This window comes from Nuphar pumila, chromosome 2 (genome assembly GCF_984573655.1).
Source record: "Nuphar pumila chromosome 2, dmNupPumi1.hap1.1, whole genome shotgun sequence".
Lineage (NCBI taxonomy): Eukaryota > Viridiplantae > Streptophyta > Magnoliopsida > Nymphaeales > Nymphaeaceae > Nuphar > Nuphar pumila.
In genome coordinates, this window is record NC_143250.1 from 92555155 (window position 1) to 92580179 (window position 25025).

Below are 25025 nucleotides of genomic sequence, written 5' to 3' on the forward strand. Positions count from 1 at the left end.
GATGTATCCTATATCATGTATATATCATAACGGGTTTTATCTAGGTCAGAGACCACTTGCTTTGTGTCCTACTTAGTTCAACAATCGGGTAAAGGTATAACTCATGAATAATATGCCTTTGGATTGTCGAGATTGTTTGAGGTGATCATTTTTCTCGCGTACTCGAAGTGACTGCAATCAAGAGAAACAAAGGTTCTTACTCACACAACTTTAGATTAAAAATATGTATATACAATTATTGATTTTTGAAAAATGTCATACTAATCCTTGTCAATAATTATTACATGTCGTGATAAACTATCTTAGAATTGAATCGTGCCTTAATGAACTGTGACATCTTATACGAGAATGAATATTTTAATAGTAAGTAATTAACCGAGATTGGTTTATACCTACTAAGTTTTTACGAGTCTGACCCTATAAAGGGATTTTATTTGATTGACATGTTGAACAGTGAATGGCGAGAAGTAGGAGCAACGTCGAGAACCAGAACCTCTGACGATCCTAGACTTAGGATATTATTTCATTTTGATTATAAGTATTTGTATAATTGCTATTTTAATCAATCTTACTGCATTTTGTGAATGAATACCTTAAAAATATAAATCATTTTGATTTTTATATTCATGAATAGTCCTATGAGTTTATGATATTGATTCACTATTATAACCCCTTCATGAAAATAATGTTTTTTGCTGTTTAGAGTTTAAAATAATTTTTTTCTAGATTTTTGAATTATGATTTTGGGGGCATTAAATCTACCTTGTGGCAAAAGACACCACCTGAGGGTTTTGAACTTGTGATGTCCCACCAACTTGATGACATTCACAAGTCACTCTTATGAGTGGAGCCCTTGTGGGCCGCTACTTATAAGTTTGCTAGTGTTGGCTTCATCAACAAAGGTTTGTTAGGAGTTTGGTGTTCTATGTAATTATATATCCCCAATTTATTGTTAATTTAACATTACAAAAGGCAAGGATAAAACTTGTAATTAGAGTACGAAAAAGCATACTAATTTTTTCAAGTAAAAACAGCAACACTGTTGTGACTAATTTTGGTTGCGTTTAACGTCAAAAATAAAAACATGTTTGTTACTGGGACTTATACCTATATTATTTGTATCTTTTTAGATATTTACACGGACCTAGCAGTGTTGGCTTTGCCTGCCATAATTACAGTCGCTATCCTGGCAGCATAGAACTCAACTTAATCAAATCCCATTCAGTTATAAACCAAAGATGAAACACATTAACTTGAACCAAGATCCAAACAAAACCTACTAAATCATATACAAATATATATAGACCGAGACTTGTTATGAGCTTAACACCAATTAACGCTTGATCAAATCAAACAAATTGTGCCCAAACCATTGTATAAATATCCTTTTTTTTTAATGACAGTTTCCTGTCAAAGCGAGTAATCTCAGGGTGGGGTCACTGACACCCAAGCCCTTATGGAGCTCGCCAATAAAAGGCACCCACCCACTTGCTTAGTGAGAGTCAAACCTGGGACGAAGGGGTCAGCACCTTCTCCCCAAGGCCACTACCACTGGGCGGCCAGAGCAGCTGTAACCAATGTGTAAATCTAACAATTAGGAAAAACAACATTAAAAGAAAGAGTCACATTTAAAGAAACTTAAAACTATTCAAAAAGATAAAAGAAAAAAAAATGATGGCTGACAATTCAATCTATTACCATTGCATATAAGGTGGTTATGGTGCTAAGAGGAGTATGGTATCATTACTCATGTGCTTCGTTTTTAACCATCATGAAGGGCATCATAGTCCATTGCAGAAACTCGTTGAGGCTATTTTACTACAGCTCTTCTGCATTCTTTCTATTTTGCCTCATTTTTTGAGGAATTGATGATGGCATGTGGATGGTAATTAGTTAGGGGTAGGTGCACGTGCACCATCAAACCGTCCCCTTGTGACAGTGTCCCCACATATCTTCAAAATATGAAGAGTAAATTACAAAAAAAGTCCAACTATCGCCTGTGTATAAAAAAACTTCTCAACATATTGATTGTTACATTCCCACACCTAATTTTTCATTTGTTGTTGAAACTTTCAAGACACACTTGACCTTAGAATCACTCATTTTTTTACCATTGTTTAAGAAAAACTAGGTAGTTAAATGTAATAAATAAAGAGCAAGGCAGCTTTTTGTAAGCAGCTGAGAAGTTGGATGCTTTTTCGTTATTTAAACATGAATTGAAAGAATTGCCTTATACACAGAGTATCAATGCAATATGTTTTCATCATATTGGGTCACCTAGTTTTTTGAGAATGCAAGCACAGAACAAGAAAGGCGTCCAAAATATTGAAGATCTCCTGTCAAAACCACAAATTATTTCTTCAACTGCTCACCTGCTTATGGAGTTATGGTATCCTGCCAAAGAAGATAAAGAAGGCATGGGCCTGTGGGCCCAAGGTGGTACAAACAAATGAAAGAGCAAGTAAATGCAAGTGACACGACGAGAATCAGCCATCAAAGGAGAAATTTTGGTTGTTTCTTCATCATGATTAAAAAATGTCTAAAAAATTAGAGAAATTTATATATAGCTGATGTCTGGTGATTTTATACTTAACAGCTTGTACCTTAAAAAATTACGAATAAACACCTAAATTATCTTAAAATTGTTCAAATAGATGCCTGATTTTTCCCTTTCGCAATCTAATCATGATGAACAGTTACTATTTACATAACCAAAGAAAGAGTTTTTGTTCTCTCTCTCTCTCTGGGAAAAACTATTATGCTAAACCATCATGCTGAAGTCCTTTATCATGGCAAGCAAACATATTTGCATATGGATCAGGTAAATTTAAATTAAAGCTCTCTTATAACTTGACACGGATAACACTACAAAAATGCAGCAGTTCAAGCCGCGCTGGGTAATTTAGGTACAGATATACCACACATTAGGTTTACATTTATGCAGGGACTAACTCCAAACCAGGCAGTTGGTCTTTCATGCTGTCTGGTGCCCCCCTAACATCATGAAGAATGAGGAGCTTCAATGTGCCGGATTCCTTCAACCATGCACCCATGACAGCACCACTGGAGATGAACCGCCCTATATTGAACTTGGCTGCATGGAAAGGTGCACCTATTTTGGCAAGAAGCACCTCAATTGCACGTCGAAGGGTGCCATCACCTGTCACCTTGCTGTGTTTACCCCATCCTGTCAAAATGCTGCAATGCAGGTGGGTGAATGAAATATTCGCCATAGAAAACGATAGAAAGAAGAGATCCACGCCAAAATCTAACCACATTTACCTTAGTAAGTTTGGTAGGTCGTGCCCTTCAAAGACTATTGCTCGTATATTCAATAGCCAGGCATGAACCATAGCTTGAGCAGCTCCAGCAGACATCAGATGCAAGTCCAAGCAAGATTCACTCCACACATTTTCCCAAACTTGTCGACGCTTTCCTTCAAGTACAACCAGCTGTGCACCTTTTCTCTGTAGAGACAAACAGTTTTTATCAGAAAAGATGGACACTTGCAGAAAAATCTGTGTAAAGCAGAAATACATGCATCACAGAGACAAATGCTTCTCTCTAGCAGGTACACTGAGAAAGCGAGCTGTATTGGGAGTCAGCATTACCCAACCTATAAGATTGTATTGGAATTCATGCATAAATCAACCTAGGCTCACCACAAGGATGAACGATGTCAAGAAAATGTAGAAAAGATAAGAAAAATGGAATGGAGAAGTTTACTCTGGTGATCAGAGACATTGGTAAATAATACAAAATTCTCAGAAATTCAAAAAACAGGCCTAGAAGAATCCAAACATCATATTCCCTTCCAAGAAAAGCTCACACAAACTAAGGTACCCGAAAATTCACATGCAGGAAAAGAGAAAACTACAACCGACATTCCAACTTTTTCTTAGTCTGGATACGTAAAGGCTGCTAACAAGTTTCCCAATAATTAAGGCAGGCAAGGCTCTTACCTCCACAAAAAACTAAGTTTTCTATATAAGACTAGCCAGAGCCGTACCTGTGTTTTATGGGGCCTGAGGCGGAGGGAAAAATGGGGCCCCTATTAACAGTAGGAGTTCGGTGGCAGAGCCTCCAATTTTTTTTAAAGAATCAAAATATCAATAAAATTTGCATTCACATTAAACAAATATAATATTCCAAATATTTATATTATATTAAATAAAAATGTATAAAATATTTATATAAACTACCCAAACAATCGGCCCCTAAAATCTTTTTGGGCCCAGGGGCCCTGAGGCCCAAGCCTCATTGGCCTCTTTACAGGTCCGGCTCTGAGACTAGCTCACACCCAAGGACCTCAAGTAATCATAGATCTTCACTCATCAGTTGCCTCAAGTGATTATAAGGACGAAGCATTTGTTCACCTATGTCACAGGGATTCACCCAACAGGGTGCCACACCCGCATCGACGCGACGTGACTTGGGTGCGGTCAAGCTGACCCTGGTCAATGCACCCAAGGTCATAAATGTCCAAATATGGACTTGAAAAAAGAAATGATGAAAGGGGGCCGGGCGAGGGATTAGGGCAAAAAAATTTACCCCCTCCCCCCGACGCTTCCCCTTCTCCTCTGAGCTATGTCACATGGACTCTTCTAACATGGCACCGCACCTGCACCCAGGCGGGTGCGACACTTGGACACAGCTTCCTTTGTGTTAGGTGAAGTCAACCACACTAAGGTCCATTTCTATCCAAAAGTAGATTCAGTTAACCCTAATCAAGTCCATTATTATCTATATTATATATATAAATACATAAATGCACACAAATACACGTAGTGTTAACTTAAAACTGTTATAATATATATATATATATATATATATATATATATCTGCAGCCCTGCACCCAAGTTTTTTTAAAGTGCCGCATCGCCGCATCCGCACCGGCACCCGCACCTATGTGACATAGCCTATGAGTCATCTCCTACTCCTCTTCTCCTCTGTCGACTCCATCCAGCGATTGCACGTGCAAGGTCTCTCTCTCTCTCTCTCTCTCTCTCTCTCTCTCTGGATTATGCTCGCTGTCGAACCCAGCCCTGCGTCGACAAACCCAGCCCTGCTAGGTTCTACTCACTGTCAAACCCAGCTTTGCAGGGCTAGGTTCTGCTCGCTGTCGAACCCAGCCCTGAAAAGTTGGGTTCTATGCTGTCGAACCCAGTACTGGTGGGTTGGGTTTGGCTCCCAGCACCCTGGGATGTTTCATGCATGATGAATTGATGATATTATAATTGTTTTTTATTTCATTAGTGTTACTGTTAACTGTTAAATTATATATATATATATATATATACACACACACCCTCCCACACGCCTACACCCAAGTTTTTTTAAAGTGCCGCACCCGCACCTATGTGACATAGTTGTTCATGCTAAGTTTGTAGACAGTGATTGTTTGTTCTTTAAAAGGTTTTCATCCAACAAATAATTTCTTAGGCAAAATCCTATTGCCAACTAGGGGTGGTGGTGGACTACTATAACAGTCCAAAGATGCTATTCTCATTACCAACCTTAAGGCACCCTAACCTCAATAGCTCACATCTACCGCAAGTTGAGCAGCTTAATTGAGTTCATCCACGCAAGTTGATAGTACATACAGAGACATATACATGCACAGAAATATATGTTCACTTCTTCTTCATCTATCCATATATCCATTTCTTGCCCTGGATTCAACCTAGCAAGTTGTGTAATCTTAACCCAACAGGTTGATGTACAAGAAAAGTACACTTGCTAACGCTTGATTTTTCTCATCTCATGCACACAATCCAAGAGGTAATCACTGAACTAAAATAACATTCACAATAACAAAAAATAGTTGTGGTAAATCAATTTCATAAGGTCAACTTTAGTAGTATTCGCAGTTGAATAATATAAACTGAGAAGTCTTACCTCAGTATCATCAGTACAATGTGAAAATGTTGGCGATGCTTGAACATTTTTCTGCTCTAATTGTAGGAAATACAAGTTACAGGTCAAATAAGATGGCTAGACAGCTCAGAGATACACAATCCTAACTGAACAATCTCAGTTCAAATCATATTAAGGCCAACCCTAGCTTTACTATTAGGGGGCAAAAAAATCAAACTTGCAGTCGAAAATCAATTATGCTCATCTTACTACAAAAATTTTACTGGTTTTACTCCATCAGTTCCATTCAATTCATAAAGAATTATATTACAAGTCTGGTCTATTTTGCACATAACATGATATTAGCAGCTAAGAAAGATCAAGGAAAAAGCAGTAACGTTTGACGTAAAGAACAAAGTAGCCATTACCAACAGAAGGCATAGTAATAATATGCATTACCTGGCCAAAATGCCACAGCATATCTGTCAGAGCATTATAAAAGGCTGATGCAGTCAAAGAGTCCATACGCTTGACTTCATCAAAAAGAGCTTGTGCTTGAACCCATATATCATCCCTAAGTCCCATGAGAAGCCCATGTGCTACACCATAAACATGATTATCGAACCAACGGAGTTCTTCCAGCAGCATTGAAGCATCTTCAAATGAATTGCAACGGCTGCAACAGAAAAAATGAGGGAATGTATACAGCAACATAAAATGAAAGTATCTCCATACAAGAGCATGGACAAACTTGAAATAAACAGAATTTGCAATATCCTTGGAAATAGTAGCCATAGATGGCAAAGAAACTTACGAAGCTTGGAAGTTGCTAGAACAGAGCAAGCTAAGATTTTAACTGGGTTAATGGCTATGTCACATAGGTGCGGGTGCGGGTGCGGGTGCGGGTGCGGGTGCGGATGCGGGTGCGGATGCGGCGATGCGGCATTTTAAAAAAACTTGGGTGCAGGGGTGTGGGGAGGGTATATATATAATTTTTAACAGTTTTAAGTTAACATTACATGTATGTGTGTGCATTTATGTATTTATATATATAATATAGATAATAATGGACTTGATTAGGGTTAACTGAATCTACTTTTGGATAGAAATAGACCTTAGTGTGGTTGACTTCACCTAACACAAAGGAAGCTGTGTCCAAGTGTCGCACCCGCCTGGGTGCGGGTGCGGTGCCCTGTTAGAAGAGTCCGTGTTACATGGCTTTAGGCAGATTTCTTGTTCATATGTCCTGGGTCGAGGCTGATGTCATTGATCATGTGAAATAGTAACAGCAGCATCATAACACCAAATCAGAGCAATAACAGCAGTTATAAATTATAATCCCCTTGATTTCTTTGAATTCAGGACAGGAAAAACAAATGGCAGAAAACAAGATAGATCACTCCCACAACCTCTTTCTTTAGTCAACACGTCCTTTTAGCTACTGATAGCACTTTAAATAAACTCATATAACTCAACAAAGGAGTCATCTCAAAGTCACCCACCGGAAACATGGAACTTCTCTTCTGAATTAGATTACTAACAGTTTATCTTTGAATCGGATACCTGACAAGGCCTTAGCCTAGACAGGTGTATACATGAGATGCATGTGTGTGTGAGCGTGCATGCACATGAGCGTACTTGATTACGTGTACATGTGGTCCTTTTCATGGTCTATGCACACAAGGGTGATGCCGTCTTACATGAGTAACTGTAGAAATCAGTCACTTTGAATTCTAACAATACATTGCAGTGGTAAAAAAAAGAGCATCCATTAAAATAAATGATTTTATGATGAATGATGTTACCAACTCCATTAATAATGGGCCAAGCTGTTATTTAGCACACTAAACTCCAATTTTTAATATATTCAGTTATTAACCTCTTAAACATGTTAGAATTAGAAACATACTAATCTCGTCCAATACTGCTTTATTATAATTATAAAAAATGTACCTACCAATAATACTATCTGTATTTCTGTTAACAGATAAACATACTCCCAGCACAGCTATTCAATTCACAAACGAAGTAAAATCTCCTATTGCTGAATATTGACAAAAGGAAGGTTATACAAAAAAAAAATACCTGCAGGCATTCAAGATGGCAGAGAAGGTGACCACGTTTGGCTTTATTTCCAACTCATGCATCTTATGAAACACTCCTAATATGCACATAATCTCTCTTGATTTTCTTTTTGTATCTTCAAGCAGCATCCTTCCATTCTCGATGGCTAAGTGCTCAAGAACATTCATCACGTGACTAAGCCCACCGCCTTTCAGAGTAATAGCTTCTGAGGAGGATTCACTGACATCGTCTTTCAAGCGTTGCTCACCCTCTTCTTCAACAGCATCATAACATTGAGCCTGCAGGCATCCAATATATGAGCATCACGTAGCAAAAAGACCAATAACAGTATGTCAAAATACTTTTGAATTTTCAAAATGCTTACTGCAGATGAACGGCCAAATGCATCGATTATAGAATTGTAGGTGACAACGTTTGGCTGAATGCCTTCTCTTGTCATCTCGTCAAGCAGCGCCACAGACAATTCTACCAACCCATTCTTGCATAAAGTATCAATCAATGCACTATAAAGAACAACATCCGCCTTCAATCCTACCTGCCTGAACTCTCTAAAAACGTCCATGGCCTCCTTATGTAGCCCTCCTTTGCAGTAAACATCGATCAACGTAGAGTAAGTCAAGACATTCGGCTTAATTGAATGAGCCTTCATGTCTTTAAACAAATGCTTGACCATATCATACTTGCCCTGCTTCCCATATCCAGCCAAGAGTGCATTGTAAGTCACAACATCCTTCCCAATCCCACAACTCTCCATCTCGGCGCAGACTCTAATGGCATCATCAAACCTTCCCATCTTCACATATATCGAAAGGAGCGTATTATACGACACCCTATCCAAACAAATTCCGGCAAGCTTCATCTTGTCAAACATGTTAAGCGCCTCCTCCAACCTCCCCACCTTCGCGTACCCATCTATCACGGTACTGTAACTTACCACATTGGGCCACACCCTCTTCCTAGACATCTCCTCCATTATCCCATCCGTGAAATCCATCTGCCCACACTTGCAGACAGCATCTAACAGTGTATTATATGTGAATATATCCCCCTCAATCCCCCTAGACCCCATCTCTCTGAACATCTCCATTGCCGGCTCCCATAAACCGCTTCTACTACACACCGCAAGCAGCGAATTGAATGTAATTCGATCCGGCTGCACGCCATCAACCAACATCTCATAAAAAATCGCAACTGCCCTCTTGAATTCCATTCCCCCTTTCCCGCACGCATCTATAATCGCGTTATATGTTACCAAATTCGGCCTAAACCCCTCCGATTTCATCAATTCGAACACCCCAATCGCTTGTTTGGATAACCCGCTTCGCCCGTAGGCGCTGATGAGCGCGGAGAAGACATAGACAGAGTTGCCATACCCCTCGGCGCGAGCTGTATCGAACACGCGCCTCGCACAGTTGACTCTATGCATCCGACCGAGACTACTGATCGTAACGCTCGTCAATTTGTGCCGCTCGTGCACTCTGGGCTCGTGGGCAATCGCCCAATCGAAGCAACGGAGGGCCTTCGAGCACTCCCCCCTGTTCCCGAGCTCCCGAATGATGAACGTGTAGTCCTCCGGCACCACAAGCTTGAAATCCCAGAGCCCCAACACGTCCTCTACGTTATCCTGGCCGCAAATCTGCTCCAAGACCGGCTCCGCGAACGAGCTCCGCCGGATGGGGCCGGTCTTGGGGCGGTTAGCGTGGAATTTGGAGACGAAGCGGGTGGATTTCCGACCGCAGAAGTCGGAACCCAGCTGGGTTTTGGAGGAGAGGGACTGGAATTGCGGGGAGAGGGAGTGGGTACCTGCTTTCGGGGCGGCTGGCGCGGCGGCTGCAGAGGCGGAGGGGGCTCTAGGGGCGAGCTTCCATTGGTGGTGGTTCTGCTGGTGCTGTTGGTGGCCGTGGAAGTTGCTCTGGTGGTGGTGGTTCTGGTAGACGTGGGAGGCCTTTGCTGGGTTCATGGAATACTGTGGGGCTGGAGGCCCATTGATGGAGGACGCCATGGACAGGATCGAGACTTGGGAGGAGGAGGAGTGCCCCTAAATCCGGAGGGTACCTTTTTGGAAGGTCTGGTGGTGACTCAAGAAGATTGAGTGATCGACACTTCGTCGTCCGCCATTCGATTTCCTTATCCAATGAGCTGCAGATGAGATGAGGAGGGGAGTTTACTCTTTTGGTATTACAAGCTGGTAATAAACCAAAAAGTTTTTTTTGCAAAATGGTGCCCGCCTTATTGGATATTTTCAAATCAGCTCCTACTTTATCAGATTTTGCAAATTAATGTTCGGTTTTTTTTCAGTTAGTGCAAAATAGTCCTTCTGTTAAGCTGCTGTCAATTTTACTGTGGTCAGACTTGGTTTTTAGAAGATAAAATGGATGACAAAGGTGGTAGTGCAGAATAGGAGTGTCGGCCGGTTGGGTTTACCTAGACCTGACTCTTACCAAACCTTATAGGGTCCGGGTATGGTCATAAATAAAAAGACCCCATTAAGACCCAGGTCTAGACCCGAAGGTCAGATTAATACATAAAACCCAGTATAATTTGTAAAATTTTATACAAGACCCACAATTTTTCAATGTAAAAATGATAAAAATATTATTTTATCAGGTATGGCCCGGGTTTGATTCATGTAATTCTTATAGGGTCCGAGTATGGTTTTTCTTATAGTGGTTCCGATTAGACCCGGATTTAGATCTGATACCATACTCAAAAATTGAGGTCAAGTCTGGTTTCACCTGGGTCCGAACAAAACCATCCCGTTGACACCCCTAGCCCTAGCGCAGAAGGATGAATAGCACGTTCGAGTTGCCAGAGAAGCCCCTGTGGTTATTGGTGATGTGGTACTTAACGGTTTCCGTCAGTGGAGAAGAACGACTGTTAAACTGATGGACTAGTCATTCACAAGGGTTAACGAAAAGCAGGTGACCAAATTCCGAAAAATGATAAAGCAGGGGCTGATTTGTAAATGGCCAATAATGCAGGGACTATCTTGCACAAAACCCTAACCAAAGCACCATCTCTTCTTCATGCAATTTATTTTAGAAATATTTTCAAAACCGCACCTAAAGTTGGGGGATTAACAAAAAACCACTTATGTTTTTGAAAATTAAAAATAAAAAAAACTAAATTTTTGTACCGTTAATAAAAAAAGAACTTCTATCCGTTTAACCTAGGTTATCACTAATCCAAAATGAGTTAAGAGGGTTAATTTACTAGTTAACCCTTCAAAGACTTTTTTTCTGTTTTTTTAAGTGCATTTTTTTAATATATGATGTTGAGGGTAAAATCGTACAAACTTGATGGTAGTAAACTCTTAAGCACCACACTTTTTAAGTGTATTTTTCAAAATTTTCAAACCTTAAGTCCCTTTTTTTAATTAATGTCTAAACTTTAGGTATCTTTTTAAAAACTTTATTTATTTTATTATAATCACTAAAAAGGAGTTGTTGACCAGGGTATACTTCAAAATTTTCTTAAAAAAAATAAGCCTCAAGTCTTTTAGAGCACGTGGAATACACTGAAACTTTTCTACTCAACATATCCTCCATGTTCTGTTAATACCAAAAGGATTTGATATTTTGTACAGTACGGTCACTTTCCAATGCCAAAAAAGTATTGGCATAGGCTTATTTGAAAACACAGTGCACCACCTAATGATCCTGACCAAGTCAGCCTTATGAGTAGGGCGGGTTGTAACAGTTACACTGCCTATTAGGGGTGGCCAAATCTGACCCGACCCGCTTCTTAGCCGGGTTTGGGTTTAACTTAAAGGGGTTCGTATCATAAAGGGGGCGACCCACCTAACCCGTTTATTAAACAGGTCGGGTTCATGTTAGGGGTATGCCAACCCGGATGACCCGTTTAATAAATGGGTTAGGCGGGTGGGTCAACCCATTTACCCGAACCTGACCCATCAACCCGTTTACCCGACCCGCCAACCCATTTACCCGTTTAGTTTACCTGACCCGCCAACCGCCAACTCGTTTACCTGACCTGACCCATTTATTAAATGGGTTAACCGTGTCGTGTCGGGTTACCTGTTTAATAAATGGGTTGGGTTCGTGTTTGCCACAGCCGACCCGTTTATTAAACGGGTCAGGTTCGTGTTGAGGTATGCTGACCCGCCAACCCGACGACCCGACCCGCCACCCCGACCTGATTGCCACCCCTACTGCCTATGTATATTATTGGGAGCAGCTACTGGGCTTTGCGTCCTTAGATTCTTACAAGTTATGAGTTGAGAGTAAGTGCTGAAGGTTTTGGAGTGTTTTTTAGTAAATCAGGTTTCTCTAAAGCATTTAGAACGGTCCATTTGCTAGAAAATGACACTTGGATCATGTTTTTTTTTATGAAAAAGCATGAATTTTTTAACTTGAATATTAGTGAAAATCGTACATTTTTAATTTTCAAACCTTATAAAAACCTACCCATGTATGTCTGAATCAAACAATTCAAGAGTCTATTTTTATAAAGCAAGCATGTAGAACACATATAGACTTGAGCAAAACATGAAAAAGAGCACTTCAAAAGCTGATAATAAACGCGGATCTCCATAACTTATATGCGAACATGTGTTTCAGAGGCTTATAAATTAGGTGCCTTTTGATTGCTATCTTCTTCCCACGTTTTTTTAATTTTATTTTCTAGTTTATCCTTATTCTTTAAGCCATCATCATCTCTATTTCATGAAAATTTGGTTCGGTTTACAAAAGAAGGTCGGACTCTAAAGAGGAGAGAAATTTGATCAATAATTTTTAAAGGTTTATATTTGAGATGTTACCATAAACTAATGTCAAAACTCATTATAGGCTTTCCCTCTATTTAACCATAACAATTTTTTTGACGTATTTTTAGAAAATTTTCTTTTCCAAAAATTTTCAATATAAGTGCAGCTTTTATTTATATTGAAAACTTAAGTGTCAATTTGAAAATTACTCCATTTTTTCTTTTTTGGGGTAATTGTTTTTTTATACCAAAAACAAAACATCCTTTGCTTCCTCTCTTTTTTCATATATGACCTTTTTTCTTAAAAGGCTAGCTGAGGTTAGGCAGACCCCCACCTGTTACACAACATACCATTGGGTTTGAACTTGCAACCTCACAACACATGGTGACCTGCACTAACAGCTCCTACCAAACAAGCTAAGCCCCCCTTGGTATATATGTATATATAACCATTTACCATGAAACTTTTTCCGTGCACACAAAACATTTGGACTTGGACCAGTCCAATGCAAGTCGTGCACATTGTTTGACGTTGACAACTGTTGAACTTTTTTTTTTAGCTAAAAAAAAACCCTCACTGAGAACCAAGCCAACCCGCTTCTTAGGCGGGTTCGGGTTTGACTTAAACGGGTTCGTGTTAGGGGTATGCTAACCCGGCTGACCCGTTTAATAAACAGGTCAACCCGTTTACCCGACCCCAATCCGCCAACCTGCCCGCTAACACGAACCCAACCCGCTAACCCACCAACCTGTTTACCCAACCTGACCCATTTATTAAATGGGTTAACCGTGTCAGGTTACCCGTTTAATAAATGGGTCGGGTTCGTGTTGAGGTATGCTGATCCGCCGACACGACCCACCAACCTGACCCGATTGCCACCCATATTAAAAAGTATTAAAATTATTAAATAATGCCATATATGTTAGTGTTAGCCTCGACATGTCCAAGTGCGTTCACTCGTGTCACCAGGGACACGCACCAAAAATGTTGTGTCCCTGTGACATATGTATTAGTTGTCACTAGTGAAGGATCAAAGGAGGAAATCTATTGTGGTTCTGAAGCATAATAATGCACAAAGTTTTGTTTGCGAGAGCTGATCAGGTACGGCGTCGATTGGATGCCGTTCATCGGTGAGATTGACTACATCATCAAAACCAATATCTTTGCATTGTTTTCAGCCATTCATTCTCTCTTGCTTCAGATGAGGTCCATAAACAACATGAATGGCACCTGCCTGGGTCGCCTAAGTGGCAGTGGGCCTGGGAAGAAGGTTTGATTGATTTGTCTAGGTTCGACTCCTATCAGGTGTGCAGGTGCCTTTAACTGGTGAGCTCTGTAAGCGCATGGTGTCGGTCATCTCACCCGGAGTTAACTTCATGACATTTAGCGGCACATTTTTTTAGGAGGTTTGAACAACATCTACAGGACCCTTGACAGGGGGGGACCCCTAACCAGATCCATTCTCTTTATTTGCATGGATTTAGCCGCCAATTGTTTGATCTAACTAGAGAAATGGGTTTAGCATTAGGGATGTAAACAGGCCTGGTTTAGGCATTACCAAGTCCGACTTAATTGGGTATGGGCTAATTGGGTTCGGTTGCAATTAGATCAAACCAAATCCGAAACCAACTAGCTTAAAACCCGACATTTACACTTAATTAGGTCAGGTTTTGATTAGGTTCCAGGTTTTGTTGGATTCGAGTTCAGATTTGAATGCAAAACTCTATACCAAACTGGAATCTGATTATAAATTGGTTCTGAAGTTTCCTACCAAAACCTAGTAAAAGGGTTTGGTTCAATCGGGTACCAGAACCAAACCAGTTCTATTTGCATCCCTATTTAGCGTGATGTATTTTAATATGATAGTGTGTTTATCTCTAATGTGGCATTAGATTTAACTTTCAAAGTGGTGAAAAATCAATGGCTCACATGCAGATTAGGATGCTATAAAAATGACCCAAAACATCATCTTGGAGTCCAATTTAGCACATGAAAGTAGTAAATAGATCATGTTAAGCATGTTCCAAAAGTTAGTTTTTTGCTTTTGAAGATTAAATATACCAAAATCAATTGTACCAACATAAGTTATGGTGGCTCAATACCACAATAGACGTACCTTTAAAGTTTCAATGCGAGGGATTTAAACGGGTTGGGTTTAGGAATTACAAGTCCAACTTAATTGGTTATGGGCTAATCAGGTTTGATTTCGGATGGAATAGATAAAACCAAATCCAGAACCAACTAGCTTAAAACCCAACATTTACGCTTAATCGGGTTCTGGGATTGAATGCAAAACTCACCCCAATCCCATTAGTAATTGGTTATGAAGTTTCTTACCAAACCCGAGTAAACGGGTTCAGTTTGGTTGGGTATAAGAACCATATTTGTTCTGTTTACATCCCTAAATGCAAGTGTGCACTATGACATGCAAAAGCCCACACACACACACACACACATGCACAATAATACTGTCCATGAATCTTATCAAGGATAATTTGATTTAGTTCAATTAAGAGGTCATTGTGCTTTGGGTATTACATTAGCCCTCCATGGCTTCTTTATTTAGTTTTGATCCTATATGTTTTTTGAATTGCCTAGGGACAACATTAGCTTTAATTTGGTAGCTTTAGTCGCCTTCCAAAATTAAAGATTACCTTTTTTTGGACAAGCAAGAGGAGGGATAAACCCTTGTGAGATCCAACCATCCAGCTATCATGTTAGACCCTAGGAAATCACTAATTTGAAGTATTAATACTTTTAGGTAGATGTTTTGTGTGGTTATAAATGTTTATCTTGGATCTGAACTTTTTCACTAATTTTCGATCTGATTAACGAGGTCCATGAGGGTGTTTTTGACTCCCTATTCACCTTGCCTAGCACAGACAGAACACCTTGCCCAGCACAGACAGAACACATGTCCTGTCCAGGACAGGATAAATTGTATTTGATCAGTGTTTGCTTTCACTAAACAAAGACATGTATTCATTGTGCCCCGTGTTTGATTTGTACTCTGCGGACAATTCAGACACATAGAATACAGGTCGGATAGCTCGTTTTAGATCGTATGACCTGGTCTGCCCTACCATTTCAATGTTTGAACATGTTTGGATTGAATTTTAGCCCCGAATATGGATCTCAGATTGGATCCAAATGAAAAAATGTTTAAAATGTGGGTAATTTGAGAAAAAAATAAAAATTCATATTTATTGATATACAAATGCTTGTGACTTGAACACACTGCACATACCAAACAGATGGAGGCAGGGAGGGTTTTCTTTATAAGAAATGGCACTGATTTTTTTAAAAAAAATTCAGCCTTTCCATGAGAATGCTTTCATATGAAGATATGGAAGAAATTGCACATGAAAAGTGGCAGGTAGTGAGAGAAACTCGGGTCACTTGTACCATCATGACGTTTTCTCACCATGATGATTTGATATTTGTTTCACCCATATTGGCAAGTGAAGGAAAAGGGATGCCAATTTAGCAATTTCCCATGAAAATTGCAAATGACAAAGTATTGAAAATATTTTATTCATTTTGTTGCATAAGCAATGGTCGACCGAGTGATTTTAAGACAAAATAGGTCTGAAACAAAATTGAAAAACAAATGGGGTTGTTCTTTGTAAATGACAGATTATACAGCTATGAAACACCAATAACTCAGACTTCGAGTTCAGTTCTTGATGCACGCACCAAAAGGAACCTAAAATTTAAGATCCGTATGGGAGCTAGTAGGTGGGATCGAAGATGCTTAGGGTTTGGCAAAACTGCTATGGTGGTGGTTTCTTGAGATGAGAGGGTATTGAAAAGATAATTTATGGAAGAGGTCATTGAGCAATGTCAAGATAGGCGGCTGCATGGCCACCCTGAGGCGATGCTGCATACAATATGAATACTTCATGGAAAAGATAAAGGAGGTGCACCCGTCTCTCATTTATGGAAAGGATAAAACTGCATATAATATGAATGCACCCATATCTCATCTTTTTTTTTAAAATATTTACACGGAGAAACCACCCCCAAGATCAGATACCTACCCGCACTGGCTCTCTGTCATAATTACTTTCAGTGTCCTCACAGTTAAATTCTGTAGGCTTACCCCTTGCCCTGAGGGAGTCGCCACGCTTCGGCTTACACAAGGGGTTACGCCCATGGGATTTGAACCTAGACTGCCTGCCAAGCAGCCTAGGCCCATCCCACCATGACAAACCCCTTCGGGGTGGACATTCTCTCATCTGTCACTTTGGAGAGAAGATCACTGCAATAGGTCATGAAAAAAACCGCCCTGACATGAGTTATTAAAGATTTGGAAGTACGACCATCTGGAACATATGGCAACAGAGAACCATAGGACCTTTTTCCCAGCATGATTGCAAAGTCGTCAAAACATTTTCCAATTTGGAAGGGAACAAGTTGATTATAATATTTAACATTGATATTAAATAGCAGTTCGACACATGAAGGCAACAAGGGGAAAGGCCATGTATAGTTAACCAAATGCTTTCTCTTGCACTTAACACGAGAAAAAGGGAGAAGGAAGAGGACAAAAAAGAGAGGGAAAAAAGGCCGGGCTGTACAATTGGATACCTACATGAAGTAACTAAGTGCTTTCCGCTTTCTGGAACCTCCTTCTCCATACAAATCGTTCCACTGCAACAACTCGTTCATATTTGCAGACTCCGATGATACACTTGCGCATACCTATCATTGTTAAGCCTGTCTTAGTTTCAAAAGAGTCCTAAAATGGTACATGAAATCACATGACAAAGTTAGAAATGGATAACAATTAAGCTCTTGTAATTTATTTTGGCTGGAAAATCATGTGACCTTGCCGCCAATTGGTAAATGGAATGCCTGCCTCAATTTCAAGATCCAAACTCAAAACAGTAACAAAGAGCAAGGGAAGTAGCATGCCTGTTCATGTGCATATTTGAAATCATCCATGCTGAGGGGACGTACATCGGCGCCAACGCTCAGTGGTGGTGGTGGTCTGCCCTCTGCTAATGCTAAGCTTTTCTCCTGCAAAAAAGACGGGAAAAAGTTGGAAAACCCTGTATAAGAAAAGCGTGCAGATTAAAATGCCATAAAACAAACATTAACAAACAAGACCATACACTGGGATCAATGAAAAAAAAATATCATACATGGCGCACTACAACTTGAAGCCTAATCAGAACAACAGCCTAGTTGGTCGAACCTTGTTTTATTATGTGTTTATCTCTTTTATACATGGATTCGTTCTTTTCTTTCTTACTAGCTGTGGGATATCTTGGCAGACCCAACCCCACGCCTTCTCAGTAAAGATGGGGCACCTTTACCAATCTAGTTACCATATTCTGACCGACAAGGCAACAGAATCTGCCATGAGATTTCAAAGTATTGTCAATACTTTCCAGAGACTTTTAATCCTTAGGAGCAGGTGCCCAAGCAACTGATTCACTATCAAATATAAGGGTTGCAAAATTTTGCTGGGTGGTTGGCAGTTTGGAGCAAGAGATAAATGCAAGTCTAGAGAGGTGGTCCTCTCAGGTTGGTGAGAACAGGTCAGAAAGAGTTCCTGAGAATCAAAAGGGTTCCATCTTCATGACTACCTAACGCTAGAGCCACATGGCTTAGTCCAAATTTGTTATACAAGGGCCTTAAGCAGGTTCCATGACTCCCTCGTCTGGAGAACATTGTGATCACCTCACGCTTCCTCAAAATGCTCTTCAGTACCCTCAACTTGAATGAGATTCACTTTTTGGGGTTTCAGAAAGAAAAAGAGAACCAAGTTCTTACTAGGTTTCTCGCATTCATAAACACACAGCAAGAAGTCTATTCTATTTAATCATCAAACCAAGAAAACTGAACTGAATGTCCGTAGAGCTGCAATTATCCACTTTTAAGTTTTAAGTGAAGATATGAAATGATTTAGCAGAGACCAACCATCAACTGGGGTCTGGGGATACCTAAAGATGACAGTCAGCTGTCAATCGAACATGGCTAAGAGATTGAATAGCATCAAGCATCTATGAGAAAATTAAAGAGGTCGTCGTTGAATATTCACAAATATATTTAACTTATTCTACTACTTAATATCACATTTCTACATTTTTGTGAAAAGTTTCTAAATCAAATGACACTCTCAAAAAGGAACATTCAATTTTTTCCCTTCAAGATTGGCCGCATCTTCCAAAGAAAAAAAATCACAAGTTTCTCCTAAGAAATTATGGTGCTGAGATTTATAACATTGGTTTGCACTACTCATATTTTTTAGTGCAGATACACCATCAAGAAAGAACTAGATAACTTATCCCCTCTTTAGCTTTGCCAAAGAGGGGAAAAAGAATGAATAGCTGATAAGCATGCCAGTCGGCGTAGCCTAATTATTTTAAGATGATGTGCACTTGCAGAAGCATACAGCTTAAAGACAGAAGACGACACTTTTATACATTTTTGTGAAAAAATTCTAAATCAATTCCCACTCTATAAAAGGAACATTCAATTTTTCATACAATATCTTTTTTCCTTCAAGATTGACAGATCTTCTAAAGAAAAACAAAAAACACAAGTTTCTCCTAAGAAATTGTGGTGCTGAGATTTGTAACAAGGGCTTGCACTACTCATATTTTTTTAGTGCGGATACACCAAGAACTAGATGAACTTGTACCCTATTTAGCTTGCCAATGAGAAAGCAAAGAATAAATAGCTGCTAGGCATGCCAATCAGCGTAGACTAATTATTTTAACATGACGTGAACATGCAGAAACATACAGACACCAACACAAAACACAGTTAAAGCCAGAAGACAAAAACCATCTAAGAAGTTCTCCAAGTGTGCTTCCATGATTCATACGCTGTAAATACACTAACCTTCTTTTCCTTTTCCAGGATTTCTCTAATAGGGCGATGAGCAGCTGTTACACAGAGATTCTGAAACAAAAGGGTAAGTTTGTAAGATACCAAAAGTAACTTCATGCTCCCAAGATAAGGTGAATAGCTAAAACGACTACCTTCAAATCACTTCCAGAATACCCTTCAGTCATGCTAGAAATCACTCCCAAATCAACATCAGGTGCCATATCTTCTTTTCCTAATATCACCTTCAAGATTTTCTCCCTGTTTGCTGAATCCGGCAAGTTCACCATCAACCTGCAGTTAATTGTTTTATCACCAGTTTCAGGAAATCAGCAATAATAGAGCATGGGGATTCATCATGCAGCGGAAACAAAGATACAGTTATCAATAAGAATGTCACAATATCCACCTCCGCGGAAGCCTCCTAATGACTGCCTCATCAAGATCAAAAGGTCTATTGGTAGCAGCAAGTACTAAAACACGTTCTTTATCTTTGGTTCGCAAACCATCCCAATTAATCATAAACTCATTTTTCATCTTACGCATTGCTTCATGTTCTCCAGGATTTTCTCGTCTACTCAACAAACTGTCAACCTACCATAAAAAGAGAAACCATATAGCAACATAAAATAGTTATCTTGAGACACCATAAACAAACATAGTGAACAAAATTCTTTCCTCTCTATCTAAAGATTCACAAACATAAGAAGGATCAACAGACATGCATGTCAAATACATACTGCATGAATAAGATGTTCCTAACAACAAATAAAGCTCACCTCATCAACAAATATAATGCTGGGAGAAAATTTACTTGCAAGGGAGAAAACAGCTTTAACATACTTTTCTCCTTCACCAAACCACTGCACCAACAATACAAACATAAGCATCGGCAGAAACCACAACCTGCAGATGAAACAAAACTCAGCATATGCACCAAATACCTTGGATGAAATACTTGACATTGATATGTTTATAAAGTTTGCACCAGCTTCTGTTGCCACAGCTTTAGCCAGCATTGTTTTCCCTGTACCTGGAGGACCGAAAAGGAGTATTCCCTTGCAAGGCTGGAAAATTGACATTGTTAAAACATGAATAATACTATATACAATACAATTCACTTGAATATGGATTCATAATTGAGATGAAGCCCATATGTCAACCAACATCTCCTAATTCCACAATACTCAAAGCATGAGAAGCCTCAATGTTTGCAAACACATCCCATCACTGTAAAATCGCGTATTTTTCCATGATTTTTAAAATTGATAAATATGATTTTTAAATTTTATATTTAATTAAATTGATAAAATCATGGAAAATATAGCCCACAGCACACTGACAAGACCTAGTTGAGCCAATTATAATTTGTGATTGGTTTTTAACCTTTAAATTCGAGCAAAAATCAAGAGAAAATCAGGTTAAATTTAGGCGAAATTCAGGTATGAACACTGTTAGATGCACCTCGGAATATTGATCACGTTGGCGACCTGTTTTTCCGAAATTGGATTATGGTTGGCCCAAAAATCACATTTTTCAAAAATGACCCACCTCTATTTTAAACATTTTTTGGATTGGATCCAGACTTAATCTGCTTTGTTTGATCCAAGTTAATATGGATCCAGACCCAATCTAAGATCCATATTGACTAGGATCTAGTCCAAGTAAGATCCATATGGATTTTGATATGAATTTGAATCTTAGATCCAGATCTAGATCCAAAATCCAGCCATGGTCAATTTAAAACATTAAAATCAACTTTAAGTTTAAAAGAGGATGAGGTAGAGTTTACCTGGGGTAAAACTCTACCCCGTAGAGTCTTCCAAAGGGGGCGACACCTTTGGAATATTCTCTGGAATATTGAGTAAAAATAATAAAATAAATTTTAATTAAAATTATCTAGAAGAGGTAGATTTCTACATTAAGTGGAACTCTACTCTCTAAGGCCTTATCTAGAGGAGACGTCACCCCCCCTTCCAGATTAAATCCAATTAGAAAAAAAAATGAAAACAAATTATAAAAGAGGGTTGATCTCTCCCTCTCTCTAGAACTCGTGTTCTAGAGAGAGTTAGAGAGAGAGAGTGAGAGTGAGATAGAAAAAAAAAGGGAAACCCCAAAATCATGTGAGGAGAGAGAAAAAAAAGAAAGAAAAAGAAAAAAGAAAGAAAGAGAGAAAAGAGAAGAAAGAGAGAAAAGAGAAGAAAGAAAGAAAAGAGAAGAAAAACAAACTTTTATTCGTACATTCATCAATTTTTCGATCTTTTTTCTAAACTTCAATCAAGGTACGAGTTTCTCTCTAAGGTCTTACGGGAATAAATAGGTATAAACTGATTTTATATATATATATAGATTTACTCTTTTATGAAGGACGATTTTCATTATGCATCGAAAATTTGAATTATACCTGTAGATTTCTTGAATTCATGCAATTGAACATGTATATGCTATTTCATGTTCAGATTTGATGAATTTTCATCCAAGAATAGACATGTCGATTTTCTGTTTTATTATACATGCATAGCAAAAATACAAATGGATGCTTATAATCAGATTTAATGATTTTTAATGTTCATGTCATGGAATATACGTATGGTTTTGTACATGTTCAAATCTATGGTCATGTATAGAGGCAGATGTATTTAGGTTTTATTGATTCACATCTAAAAATATGCATGAAATTTTAGATTTGTCAATTTTGATATTCATGTAGCTAAATATACATGTTGTCGATTTCCTTTTATTGGTCTGAACATGTGCATTCAGCCCATGTGATGAATTTTTTTTCTATCAGTGTTTTGAAAATTTATTGTAGTTCAGATTTGTTGAAATCTTGTGCATACCGTGTGTGTGTGTGTGTATATAATCACATGTTCAGATTTGCCGATTTCCTTTTACTCACAAATCTGGACAGATCTGTCGTATTTCTTTAATTGACAAATCTCGACAGATCTGCCAAGTGTACATGTTGGCAGACCAGGACAGATCTGTTGACAGTACGTGTTGACAGAGACAGATCAGCCGACTGCACATGTTGACAGATATACCAAGTGTACATGTTGGCAGACCTGAATAGATCTGCCGACTACATAAGTGTGCAGATTTGTTCCAAATCTCATCAAACCTGCCAAGTTCCATAAGTACGCAGATCTGATCAGATCTTCCGAGTTTCATATATACATAAATCTAATCAGACCAGCCGAATTCTTTAAGTACGCAGATCTGATCAGACCTGTCGAATTTCATATATACGCAAATCTGATCAGACTTTCTAAGTTTACATACATGCAGACCTGGTCAGATTCGTCAAGTTTAGGCACATTGATTCGAATCAGATCTGTCGAGTGTATCCACTAAGCAAATCTGGTTTGAATCTGTCGAATACATGATTTTTGAATTTCGATTTAGATCTGTCCAAATGCATGCACATGCATTCGAACGTGATGTTTTGATTTCCTATTAGTCGAATTACATGTTCATGCATCTGCAGAAAATTATACGTTACAATTCTATTGATTTTGTACTCATGTATTAGTGTAGCCAGCATATTGTACATTTTGTACACATGGTTTCATATGGTCTAGCCGACCCATATACATGATTAAGATCATGTACATGGATCAACTTGCATGCTAGAAATGCATATTTTTCAGCATTAGCCGGCCCATGTACATGAATTAGCCTCAATTATTAGCTCAATAAGAAATTTTTGCATAGTTGATTTAGTACAGGAATTTGATGGTGTATACATTTAAGATTGATGTATGCATTCTTTCTGAAATGATACATAAACATGATTTTGATCTATGTCACAAGGGTGCGGGTGCGGCACAATTTTAAAATTTTTGGACACGGGGACTCGGCAAAATATATATATATATATATATATATATATATATATATATATATATATATATATACTTTTATTTTATTTTTAAAATGCCACAGCACAGTTTGTGTGTCTGTGCACAGTCACAGACTGTGACTGTGCACAGTCACACAGTCACTGTGTGTGACTGTGCACACTACACAGACTGTGCACAGTCTGTGACTGCAGCACTGTTACAACACTGTGACTCTTTATATATATATATATATATATATTTAAATAAAAAATTTAAAAAAATGGTTTTTAGGGACATTTTTGGACTCGGTCAAAGTTGACCGAGTCCAAAATGTGGACGGACTCGGCCTGGACTCGTTGACCGAGTCCGACTCGGCGTTGACCGAGTTTGGGCCGAGTCCGAAGCCGCACCCGAGTCCGCACCCGTGTCGGGGCGTGTCGACTCGGGTGCGGCACCTCCTTAGCCGAGTCCGTGTGACATAGATTTTGATTTGATCAACTTATAATTGTGCATATCATACACATGAATCTGAAATTTAATTGATGTTCACATAACTATGATATATGCATGTTTGGATGTTTATGCATGAAATTGGTCATGACAATGCATTCTGCAAGCAACTATTTGCATGCGTATGCACTTGGCTTCATGTGCATTCATTTTGTTGTTTGAACGTGCATTATGAACATGTTTTGAAACAATGAGTATGTTGAATATTCACTAAAATTTTGCAAAGATGCATAAATCACTTTTGAGATGAGTTAATGATCAAATGTGAACCACTGCGAGCCGTGTAGGCCATGAGTATGTATTGTTCCAATTCTTGATTTTATTTATACATTACAAAATTTATTTCTGAAAATTTTTTGGTTTTCCAAAATTAATTGCACTGTTAAATTGTGGGGGTCAGTGACCGAAATTGGTTTTGCATGTTGATTAGCAAGATGATTCTTGTGTAAAGAACTTGAAATTTATTTGAAAAGGTAAAAGAGACCAAATAATTAAATCTCTTCCTTGATATCCCTTCTACAGTGTGAGAATCTTGGATGGCGGTCTTGGAGGACCGTGAGGATACTAAAAACTTTGTGTGTAATTGTGCCCCTAAACTCAATATGATGGTTCACCTCCTGGCCACGGTTTTAAGAAGATTCAGCCACTTTGCTTGGAGGGGTGTTGACTCAGTTGTAGTTATTGGTATACCAAGAAAGTGACGTCAATGGATGTTGATTTCCTTAATGCCCGACATTAAATGTTGATTTCTAATGTTCCGATGGATGGTATTGATTTCTTATATCAGTCGCGGAATAAGTGTAGAACCAAGTAATAAAATACAAATTGTGTGTTAAGTTACAACTGAAAACCTAACTTAGACTTCAGAAATTTGTGCCCGTTTTGAATATCTACGGGTTTAAGGAAAAGTGAAAATTAAACTTGTGTGCATTTAATAAGGACATGCATGCAAAAACAACTCTTAATAAGTTATTTATGCATGTGCATTGAATCATGCAAATTTACTGTTTAGCATTAGTTCATGTGTTTATGCATATTTGACTTTGCATAATATTTGTTAGTGCATGATATTTTGTCTAAATGCTTGAATGGTAAGTCGATTATAGTATGTTGTTAATCGGGATATTCCTCTGAAATTTATACATGAATTGTTTTATGCTATTTCC

The 25025-nt window shown here is 38.7% G+C and overlaps 2 protein-coding genes across 4 annotated transcripts in view; both read right to left on the minus strand.

Moving 5' to 3' along the window:
* Positions 1-2816: 2816 nt before the first annotated feature.
* Positions 2817-10077, minus strand: LOC149846123 (pentatricopeptide repeat-containing protein GUN1, chloroplastic-like). Its single transcript, XM_089996186.1, has 5 exons — positions 8306-10077; positions 7942-8219; positions 6316-6532; positions 3283-3467; positions 2817-3198 (listed from the first exon to the last, which is right to left on the minus strand). The coding sequence occupies exons 1-5, from the start codon at positions 9941-9943 to the stop codon at positions 2937-2939; spliced, it is 2580 nt and encodes an 859-aa protein (XP_089852312.1). The 5' UTR covers positions 9944-10077; the 3' UTR covers positions 2817-2936.
* Positions 10078-17083: 7006 nt separating this feature from the next.
* LOC149846124 (uncharacterized) overlaps positions 17084-25025 on the minus strand; it is a 45353-nt gene continuing 37411 nt past the window's right edge. For all 3 annotated transcript variants that reach the window (XM_089996188.1, XM_089996189.1, XM_089996190.1), the window contains 7 exons: positions 20452-20574; positions 20287-20370; positions 19917-20101; positions 19663-19801; positions 19523-19582; positions 17585-17689; positions 17084-17371 (listed from right to left, as the gene is read on the minus strand). In XM_089996188.1, coding sequence (XP_089852314.1) covers positions 17258-17371; positions 17585-17689; positions 19523-19582; positions 19663-19801; positions 19917-20101; positions 20287-20370; positions 20452-20574 — 810 coding nt within the window. In that variant the 3' untranslated portion in view covers positions 17084-17257. The remainder of the gene's footprint in view (positions 17372-17584; positions 17690-19522; positions 19583-19662; positions 19802-19916; positions 20102-20286; positions 20371-20451; positions 20575-25025) is intronic.

Coding starts and splice junctions, on each gene's coding strand:
- LOC149846123 (XM_089996186.1), bottom strand. CDS start 9,943: ATGGCGTCCTCCATCAATGGGCCTCCAGCCCCACAGTATTCCATGAAC. Junction 6,533..7,941: donor GCCATCTTGAATGCCTGCAG/GTATTTTTTTTT, acceptor TTTCTGTTGCAG/CCGTTGCAATTCATTTGAAG. Junction 3,468..6,315: donor TGCTGTGGCATTTTGGCCAG/GTAATGCATATT, acceptor TTGTCTCTACAG/AGAAAAGGTGCACAGCTGGT.